Source organism: Psammomys obesus, unplaced genomic scaffold (genome assembly GCF_907164565.1).
Source record: "Psammomys obesus unplaced genomic scaffold, mPsaObe1.curated_primary_1811, whole genome shotgun sequence".
Classification (NCBI taxonomy): domain Eukaryota; kingdom Metazoa; phylum Chordata; class Mammalia; order Rodentia; family Muridae; genus Psammomys; species Psammomys obesus.
In genome coordinates this window covers 11,626,518-11,637,242 of record NW_026596109.1, presented here as the reverse complement: position 1 = coordinate 11,637,242, position 10,725 = coordinate 11,626,518, and the positions used below count along the sequence as shown (strand labels likewise).

The window sequence follows — 10,725 nt, the reverse complement described above, 5'->3', positions numbered from 1 at the left end:
TATCAGTCAGTAATCAGGAAATCAGACTTGCCCCAGGCAACCTGCTGGAGACACTCCCTCAGTTGAGGCTCCTCTTCCCAGATCATGTATGTTTGTGTCAGGCTGACAGGGAACATCCAGGGCATGAGTGAGGTGGGAGCTGCATTAGGGCCTTTTAATATTAAAAGCTTGGTTTTATATCTGACTTCTCTCTCTTAAATGCTTCCCTGTATTTTCTCATTTTATCTTTATAAAACCTCTGAAATAGGTACAATCGACAAGTGTGAACACGAAGAAACCCAAGAAATGTAGTTTTCTGAGGTTGTAGTATTCTACACCTACCCTGAGCACCCTGCATCATCACAAGCTAACGTTTCTAGAGGTTTTCTTCCTCAGAGTTCTCTCAGCATGTACTTCCTCCAGGGTTCTCTGAGTGACACACTCACACCCGTGCTGGGCAGGTTCTGTTGGAAGACGAGTCCAGGGACCATACGACAAAGTTCCCAAATGCAGTTCTGAGGGAGGAGTTTGTATCACCAACCTTCCTCCACGTTATTCACTGAGGCACAGCCTTGAGGAGGCGAGGCAGATGGTGTTTACAGGAGCGACCCTGCGGTGAGGCGGCCTGTGTGGGGAGTGCCCCTCGCAGCCTCAGTGCAGTGGTGAGGACGATGCTGCCTGTGCAGACGGGCACGGGACCTAGCGTGTCTGCCCAGCGAGCACAGAGTCCAGCCTGGGACGCATGAGACCCCGTCTCAGAACCAAACAAACAGGCTTATTGATGGACCAAAGTGAATTAATGCACGTGAAATACCTGCCGGGTAGGATTAGCTGTTCCATCACCGGTCCTGGGTGCATCTGTTAAGTTGATTGAAACAAAAATCAGAACAGATTGCTGTAATTCTGAAGTCACAGCCAGCTACATGAAATCATTCCCATCCATGATTTTTCGGATACTATTTCATATCACGGTCACATACAGCAGGAGTTTAGGAACTGTGTGGAGTTGGCATAGCTTCCTGTAATGTTGAGATGTAGACACCTTGAGGTCCACATCCTTCGATTGTTGCTGTGACTGTAAGTACCCATTGGGAGTTTGAGTCCCTGAGCTCAGGACATGCCTGAGGAGAGCTGTCATTACTGCTTTTCCCTCCTGTGGGTGTGCTGCCAGTGGGAGAGCAGTGTCTGGTGAGTGAGCGTCCGTGAAATGGAAATCTCAGTGCAAACGGAGAGGAATGTTCTAGGCTCATCACTTACTGGTGAAAAAAGCTTCCTGATAGGAAAAGTACACACGACGTTACATAAATGTGAGAATGAAGTTAATGTCTTTAACGTTTTTCCTTAAGGACCAGAGTAATGCGGAGCAGCACGCAGATGGGATGATAGTAAGTCTAACGGGGCTTCATCCTTTCACTCTTGGAGAGCCTTCTAACCATCGTGTCAGGAGAAGCCTGCGTCTCTGTTCACTTTTCAACGCGAGCTCCTCTCTTCACCTACTCACTGCTCTTTTGTTTGTAACTCTTGTGATTTTCCTTGAGCTCCTAAAGTTGGCCATCTTTCAACAGTCATTTGGAGGGGAAGTGACAGTCTTATGATTTTTCTAAGTGTTGGTTCTACGAATGAATCGCTTTGCATGTGTCAACCTGACGGGTTAATTAGCTTTCATGAGGTCACTCACTCAGTGCATTTCTCACCAAACATCTTCTTCTTGGAGGGAGGGCTGTGTACTATCGAAACATACCTTCATCTCTTAAAAATATGTTTGTTTGATTGTGTTCCCTGTTTAGACTTTGTGTTTGTTCTCTTTGTCATTCTTACTGTGGTGCATAATGTTTTCTTGGTAGAACAGGTCATGTGGACTCTTTGACATAGTTATTCTTTCTTCCTCAGCTCTTTACTCTTCTCTTTGTAAAGAATAGAAATTCATGGCTAAATTTCTTAGCTGGAAATAAAAGCTTTCCAGTTTGAAGGCTGGGGAGCTGTTCAGTTGGTGAAAGCCTGCTGGGAAAGCGTGAGGACCAGAGTTTGGATCCACAGTGCCCACGTAAAAGCTAAGCGTGGTGCCAGGCCTCTGTAGCCATAGCTCTGGGGGAGGAGAGGGGGCTGTGGAGGCTGTCTCAGGGTGATAGAGGAAGGCAACCAATCTTGACCTCTGACCTTTATGCGCAGGTGTACACACTCATACACACTGACTACACATGCACACAGAAATGAGTTAAGATCTGTAGTTTTATGCTTTTAGTGACTATGGTTGACTATTCTTAAGCAGAACTGTGATGAAGCTCAGTTGAGTTTTTGCTAAGCATTTGTGAGGCCCTGGAATTGATTTTTTCCCCCAGCACCATGTCAACTAGGTGTAATTGTGACACCTGTAATCCTCGCACTCAGGAAGTAGAGGCAGGAGGGTCAGGAGTTCAAGGCCAGCCTCAGCTACGTAGGCAGTGTTTGGCCAGCCTGCACTGCAGGAGACTTTACCTCAAGGGAGAAGCAGAAACTGTTGTTAAAACAGGCAGCAGCCTCTTCACCCTGAAGCTCCTTGCCAGCTTGCCCAAGATCTGGGGACGACACGTTAGGACCTTGACAACCAGCTCAAGGAGCCCAGGAGGACTGAGCTTGTGGCTTTCCATCTGCTTTGAAATGGGAAACAAGTTCATTATCTATGGGCTTTTTAAATCTTTTTTTAGAGGGTTGAGAGATGGCTCATCAGTTAAGAGCATTGGCTGCTCTTCCACAGGACCTGGGTTCAATTCCCAGCACCCATGTGACAGCTCACAACTGTCTATAACTCCTGTTCCAGCAGAGCTGACTCCCTCACAAAGCACCAACGAACATTAAATTAAAATAAGTAAATAAAAATATTTTTAAAAAGCAGGAACATTTTTTAAATATTTTTTTAAAAAAGGAATGTATTTTTAAAAACCGACAAAAGGAATCGTTTTTTGACATAAGGATTGAATATACTGGGTTTTTCTTTCTGTGGGTGTAAACTGGTAACATGATACTCTGCAAGTGCATGGTGTAAATGCAGCGTGGTGTACTGTGTCTTTGCTAAGCCTTCTGGGGCAAGAGTGGTTCACGGTTTCCAAGAAACACACCTGTGCAGAACTCACAGTTCAGTTAGCCTAACCTCCCTTCCCCTCAAGACTAATTTATTGTGTATAAAAAGAGGCCGGGTTTTAGAAAGCATATCACGCCTGTTTGATCCTTTCCAATTAAGAACGTTTGGGGATGGGCTTCCTACGGAGAAAATTTAAACTTGTAGAAAACAGTTTTGAGTGACTACCTCTGAAACCGTAGTCCTTTTGCAGGAAAGTTTTTAAGTTGAGAACGGGTGATAGAGGCCGAGATGGAATGCCAGGGCTGTATGTTAGTCCAGCCACCCCCATCTGAGACTTTAGGCAGATCTAGTCAATCATTCTGTGCCTTAGTATTGTCATCTGTAACAAGACTGAGCTGGGCGTGGTGCCACATGCCTTTAATCCTAGCACTCAGAGAGGCAGAGGCAGGTAGATTTCTGTGAGTTTGTGGCCAGCCTGGTCTAAGCAAGTCCAGGACAGCCAGGATTGCACAGAGAAAGCCTGTCACAGAAGCCAGTAAACCCTCACGCTTCACTTGTGCATGTCTCGAGGGATAGGGAAGCCACAGCCATGCATGTTTTGCATGTTTTATTTACACACTGCTTTGGCATGGGTTCATTAGTGAACGTCCCAACAGAGTACAGCTCAGGATTACTTGCTGTATAAACATCCTGTTCAAAGGAAGTTGTAGAATGATTTTTTTTTTTTTTTGGCTGAAATTGACCAGTGACTTAAGATAAACATAGCCGTTTCTTTATTCCATCAAAACAAGGAGAGGTTGTATATTTTTAATATATATGCTATCAAAAAGACAAAGTTACAACAAACTTTATTATCTAATTCATTTACCTGTGGTTTATGGACTTTGGAGCCTCTAATTGATTTAAAAAGGATGCTTTACTGGACAGTGTCAGAAATAGTTTTATAAGATGACATGGAAACTGGGCAATAAAAGCAACACTGATACATTTCTCGTTTTCTTATGAACTAGATCAAAGCAGACTCAGGCAGACTTGAATTTCTTGTGATCAGGAGGAAGTGGCCTGTTTGGCATCTAACCTGTTTGCTTGCAACTGCAGTCTGATTGTGTGGTGTTGAGCCTGGCTGACTCCATTTGGGCTTGTTCTGCTGTTTTGAGGCCTAGTGCAAGGAGCTCAGTCCAAAACCCTGACTTATCCTGTTTTTTAAAAATCCAATTTGCTTTTATTTTTGTGGTACCAGGGATTGAACATAGGGCTTTACATACGCTAGGAAAGCTCCTTGCCGTGGAGCTGTGTTTCCCAGCCATCAATTCTACTTTTTTGTTTAGGGTAGGGTCTCATTCGGGTTGCATCTGAGCCCACTCTGTGGGCCGCTGTAGGCCTTGAGCTCTCCAAGGGGCTGGGGTTACAAGCCAGGGCCAGTGAGTTAGACTAAATTCACACACACACACACACACACACACACACAATGCAGAGAAGTTTAAAGGCTTTTGTAAAATATATATATATATATATTTTGGACAAGCCTAATATTAGAATGTTTCACCTAGAAGAAAGACTTTATCTAAAAGGTTGAATTCCAGTCCCTGATTCTAAAGTTCGTTATTTCTTAGATTTTTCAGTGGAAAGGATAATATGTTGTCATTCATGTGGATCAAAGTGTTAGTGAAGGGACTTTGCCTGTGTTTATTTTGGTGTTTCAGCTCTGGGATCTAGCCTTACACATGCTCGGGGCCTTCTACACGCTAGGCAAGTGTTCTGCCACCACAGGGAGCCCAGTCCTTTGTGAAGCACTTGAGTGAGACTCAGTGCTAGGGATTAGTTTATTCTCAGAACAGCTTCAAGGCTGCTTCCCTGGTTCTGAGGACTTATTCCAGATCTGAAACAGAATCATGAAGTAAGAATCAGAAAACCATTAGGCCTTCCCAATGCTGTGACCCTTAAATACGTTCTTCATGCTGTGGTGACCCCCACTATAAAACTATTTTTGTTGCTACTTCATAACTGTAATTTTGCTACTGTTATGAATCGTAATGTAAATGTTTTCTGGAGACAGACGTTTGCCAGGGGGGTTGCAGCCCACAGGTTGAGAACCGCTGCATTAGAGGCTGTCTCTCCAGGCTCTTGTTCTCCACTCAGTGGAGAAACCGCGGCCCAGAGAGGAGGAGAGGCATAAGGAGCTGAAGGAATTAGAAGTCCAGGTCTCTGTTTCAGCACACTCCGTACGTCACCGCACTAGACCCCTGGTTGTTAAGGGTTTTTTCATGCCGCCACCTGCAACTGTCCTTTGGTTTTTCAGTTACTGTCAGTGGTAACTAGTCCGAAAAATAATGTAGACATTAAATGACAATACTAAAAACAAATTCCTTTACCACGGCCTCAGTTTTTGTTGCTAAGTGTTTTTAAGGTTTTATGGATACATTTGGGGATCATGCAGTAGCAAATGTCTTGTTTAGGCAAACCATGCACATAGCAAACCTCTGTATTCACAGCATGAAGGGTGCAAGAAGATAGGAGTTCGAGGCCAGCCTGCTCTACATACTGAGTCCCAGGACAGCCTGGGCTACAGAGCCACATCCTGTCTCACAATCAGTCATTTCAATTAACTAATCAAATTAAACTCATCCAAACTCTTTAAAAACAAATTGAGTAAACTCTGGAGTTTTGGTTTAAACTGCATCATGCTGTCAGAGTAATTTCTTGATTTGGAATCAGAGCTATCTAGACTTTTGTCCTTACCCCAAAGTTTTCGATACATGTTTGAGCACCCTCCCCAAAAGGCCTCAAGGAAGGCTTCTTCACATCCCCTGTTCAGGGCAGCACACGTGGAGTGCATATCAGACGTCATGTGTAGGGTACCCCTGGTGGGGTGGGGGAGGTGAGTCGCAGCCACTGGTGAGGTACTGTGCCTTGGTAAGAGGCGGGAGCACTGAGCTGAAACGAGGGGTTTGCTGGCTTCTTGCCCTGCTTTGTTTGTGACAGTGTTTTCTCTCATCTCTTTCTTTGCTTTACTGGGAGAAACTTAACCTCTGTATAAAAAGGACAAATTTCCCTTTGACCAGCTTTCCTATATACTATCCTGTGGAGTTTGCTTTAGAAATGTGGCATTTTACTTGTTCGGGAGGGTCAGCATGGAAAGGACATTTGACTGAAAACGACTGCTGTGTTTCTTTTCTCAGAGTGCTATCAATCCTGTAGACGCAATATACCAGCCTGGTCCCTTGGAACCCGTGATCAGCACCATGCCTTCCCAGACTGTCCTACCTCCAGGTACAGTATTTGGAGCCATGCTCCACGGAGTGGTAGATGGGAAAACTTAGTTTGATAATTACAGCAATCCTAGATTTTCTATAATTTTGAAAATAATAGCAATTACAACATAATATAGCTGAAAATGAACTGGAAAAAGAAGCTGGTATCTTGGGTGGCGTTTTTAGTAGCTGGAAGGAGCTTTGGTCTCTGGGGTGGTGGAGAGCACAGCAGTGAAGGTGCAGGTTTGTCGGTAGGCCTGAACTGTGACTCAGAATTCAGAGCACAGGAAAACATAACACTTCTGGCCTAGTCATGTGTAACCCAGGAATATGTAAATGTGGGGTGTTCTTTAGAATTCTGAACAGCGAAATGTTTTACCACAGTGGACATTACTGACAAAGGGAATGCCTCTGACGTGTGTGATGCTACTAGGTTAGAGGACAGTAATAATATTTAAAGAAACAAAAATAACAAAAGCCAAAAGTAACAAAAATCAGACCTATAATTTCAGCACGTGGGCGGCTGAGGTAAGAGCATTTCTGAAGAGTTAAGGCTAGCCTGAGCTAAGTGAGCTCTTGTCTCAAAACTCCGTTCGTTGTACCACACATTTCTGTGTTCTCACAGTGACTAGTAAAGCCAGAGGTTGTGCTGTCTAGAGGGAAATCCCTGGTCAGGATACCACGTGACGTCTCTTCAGGAGTGAGCTTGCTTAGCGCTAGCGAGGGGCAGTGCACTCCGTTTCTGACCTTGAGTGGTCGGAGTTTCAGAAACAGTGCTGGTTTTACTTGTGCTGGGCATTGGGACGCTAAGAGGCTAGGGGCTCACAGAGAATTTGTGAATGAATTTGACTTACTGTAGAAAACTTCAGAGTGAAAAGTGTTGCATCCCAAACAATTGTTGAGTGTATGTTGGGCTGTTCCTCTAACTTATTTTACATATTCAAATCTAGAACCTGCTCAGTTGTGTAAGTCAGAGCAGCGTCCATCGTCCTTACCTGTGGGACCTGTGTTAGCTACCTTGGGACATCACCAGACTCCAACACCAAACAGCACAGGTACAGACGTGTAACCTTTACTGCTTGGGATTTCAGTAACGGGAGGTTTCTGTTTGGCTCTTAATGGGGAAAAGGATGGAGAAACATAGTAGCTGCTGACACCAGCAATAGCTTGGCTTTTAATTAGAGTTCCTTCTGGAGTAGCTTTGAGATTGAACCAAGAGTAGTAGTAACTATAATTCAGTTTTTAAGATATGGCATTTCCTGATTCAAAGCGATCTGGCAGTGTCGGAACACAAAGACTCGACTCCGGGAGGCCTTGTGATACTGCTGTTCATTTGCCCTCTGGGGTGCAGCTGTACTCACTTCTGTTAGAGCCTCAGTGAAGTCGTGTTTCTGTGACTCGCTTCTGGCAGGGATGACTCGAGCCCTCACGCCTGTGCTCTTGGGTCAGCAGCGATCTTTCATGGCTACCACTTCACCAGCTGGTGGCTAGGTGGTTCAGGGTTTTCACCCGTGACACGGGTTCTCTTTAGGAAACATCTCCCAGTCACATTCTTGTCAATTTTGTAGGATTAAATATGTCGTTTTAATTTTATTTACAGTTGTCTTTATCCTTTCTCTGAGGTGCAGGGCTATTCCCAAGTTAGATACTAGTTTTATTTTTTGTTTTAAAATAAAATTTGTATCATGTTACCTGTAGAACCAACTCAAGGAAATGCAGTTACAACCTTTGACCCTTTGACCTTTCATGAGGAGGTTTAAAAAGTATAAGTCCTGGTGAGCAGGTGGGACGTTGGCATCTCTCATCACTGTATAGACACTTCCTTGGTACAGTGTTTTCTGTCACCATAAATTATCCTGTGACTTTAGCCCGTATTAATTCTGGGACAGTGGGTGTTGCTGTACTCAGGTCTCATATTTAACAGCACGAATGCCTTCTAAGTTTTGAAAGAAAATTAGGAGTCAACAGAAGTTCCTTTACTTGGGAAGTGCTAGTAAGCGATTTCAGTAATGAGGTTAGGTTTTTTTGTTTTGTTTTTGCTTCTGTGTTTCATGGACTATGTCACATCTTAGCTTAAAAATAGAACCTGTAGCTGCTGTAGCCCAGGGCTATTCCAGCCCTTGGGAGGCTGGAGCAGGGGGATTGCTGCAAGTGTTGATCCGTATAGTGAGGTACAGGCCATACAGGCTAGCCAGGGCTACCGTAGCAAGAGGTTCTGCTTCACAAAAACCGAAGGGATACAAACAAACACCAACCTGTAAGCTTTGCTTATTTACTTTTGTTTCATATGATGTTCAGATTGTAAAGTGGCCAAAATTTCTCCACCTGGAAATACACAAAACTGGTTAGTAAGGGGGAGGAATATTTATTTCTTCTGTCAGATGATTTTAATACAAGTTCTTTTCAGACGATGAGGGTTATCTTCTGAGAGTTATTTCTGAAGAAGATAAAGTATCTTAACATTTTAGAGATGGATTTAAGGACATGAAAATAGCATATGATTTCTGTCTTGTTTTTGTCCTAACTTCCCTGTTTTCTCTATCTTCCTTCTTGAACATAGAAAAAAATTTCTTAGAAGTTAAGTTGGGCAGTGCTGTCACACTCCTTTAAGCTTAGCACTCGGGAGGCAGAGGCAGGCGGATCTCTGTGGGTTTGAAGCCAGCCTGCTCTAAAAAGTGAGTCCAGGACAGCCAGGGCTACACACAGAAACACTGTCTTGAAAAACTAGAGGGAGAGAGAGAGAGGAGAGAGAGAGAGAAACAAATAATAAGTTGTGTTGAAATCTTAACTTGGGCTAACAGTTTCTATTCAAATTCATTTTCTTATGTTTTCTCTTACATAGTTTCAAGCACATTTGCCTATTAATTGTTGTGATTTGTGGTCTGTTTTTCCTGTTCCAATAAAGAGTTTCTTTGGTCCCTTAGTTTTGCTATTGAGGAACAGGGAGAATTTAGTTGTTCAGTGAGATGACTTCCCTTTGGATTTCTACAGTAAGCTTTGCTTTAGGGAGTAAGCCATTTTGTCTAATAAGGGATCTTTGTAAATATGGTACAGCGGATAGCTAGTTGGTTTATTAACTGCAGCAAGACACGAGAGCAGGCTAGAAGCCCAGGGACAGATTTTCATTGCTTCTGTTACTGTCCGTGTTAACTGCTGTTTTTGATAGGGTGTCTCTGCATAGCCCTGGCTGGCTCCTGACTGGCTCTGTAGATTGGCCTTGAGTGGACAGAGGTTTGTTGCCTCTGCCTCCCGGTGCTAGGATCAAAGGTGTTGCTGGCCATAGCAGTAACTGAACTTGAGCCTCCACCAGGCCTCTGTAATAGACTAGTCACTCGGCCCCTGACAGCCTCCCTTAGCAAACCAGTCTCAATGGCGCTGCTTGCTCTTGCTCCGCTACTGAGCAGGGTGCCAAATAGTCAGATGGTTCAGAGAGTAGACAGTCTTTCCTCTGGCTCAGCAGTAGTTCTGGCCTCTTTAGTTAGATTCCGTTATTAGAAGGATGCTCTTGAAGTCCTCCTTTTGTGCGTGCTTCCCTTCGCAGCTGCTTTATCTCTGCTCCGAGCTGTAGGCCCCTGACTTAGGTGTAGGCAGAGGACTTGGGTGGTATGTTCCCCGGGCTTCATGGAAAGGTTTTATACCCTGTGAGTGACTTGAAGAGTGAATCTGAGTGCGGTACCCGAGCAGCGTCTAACAGCCTTGCAGCCTGGCATTTCCATTAGAGTTAGTATCTGAGTATAAAGAGCCCTGGCTCGCAGTGGGGCTGTTGGCTGTTGTCGATGCCAAACACCAGCACGTGTGCAATCAGAAGAGCACCCTTCCACTCCAGAACACAAGTTAATCTGCAATCACAGAGTGAGGTACAGAATTTTCTCCACGGCGTTAAAGGCTGTATATAGTCTGAGGCGTGTTGCTCAGTGGGAGAACATTTTTTCAGCATGGAATAAGTCTTAGTTACGTAGAGTAAATAAAGATAAAAGGCTGTGTCCCCATCCTGTGTCACGATTTGCCTTCTTTCCATCGTCTAACTTAATTGTTGATGAAATATAATAGTGTGCGAACTTTATCAGCTAACCCAGCGCAGCCTCGACTGTGGTGATTTGCGAGCTCTGCCTCCTTCGAGCCGTTTCCCTAACTGGCCCCTCTGCCTCTCAGGCAGCGGGAACTCGCCGCCCAGCAGCAGCCTCACGCCTCCCAGCCACGTCAACCTGTCTCCAAGCACGGTCCCCGAGTTCTCCTACTCCAGCAGTGAAGACGAGTTCTATGATGCCGACGAGTTCCACCAGAGCGGCTCCTCCCCACAGCGCTTGATCGAGTAAGTGTGGGAGACCAGTGCGCTCAGAGGGCTCCTGGGTTGGAAGATGTGGGCTGGAGGCTGCAGCTAGTGACAGACTTGCCTCTGAGAAAGGCCTGCTGAGCAAAGCTGGAGTGACAGCTGTG

General features: G+C 44.8%; 1 protein-coding gene across 6 annotated transcripts in view; it reads left to right on the top strand.

Annotated features, from left to right (window-relative positions):
* The window catches only part of Osbpl9 (oxysterol binding protein like 9), a 121,125-nt gene that overhangs the window by 89,970 nt on the left and 20,430 nt on the right, over window positions 1-10,725 (top strand). For 3 of the 6 annotated variants that reach the window (XM_055628788.1, XM_055628786.1, XM_055628792.1), the window contains 4 exons: window positions 1,326-1,364; window positions 6,217-6,307; window positions 7,239-7,343; window positions 10,441-10,600. In XM_055628788.1, the coding sequence (XP_055484763.1) occupies window positions 1,326-1,364; window positions 6,217-6,307; window positions 7,239-7,343; window positions 10,441-10,600 (395 nt within the window). The remainder of the gene's footprint in view (window positions 1-1,325; window positions 1,365-6,216; window positions 6,308-7,238; window positions 7,344-10,440; window positions 10,601-10,725) is intronic. The other 3 variants (XM_055628790.1, XM_055628791.1, XM_055628789.1) reach the window with 1 other exon arrangement.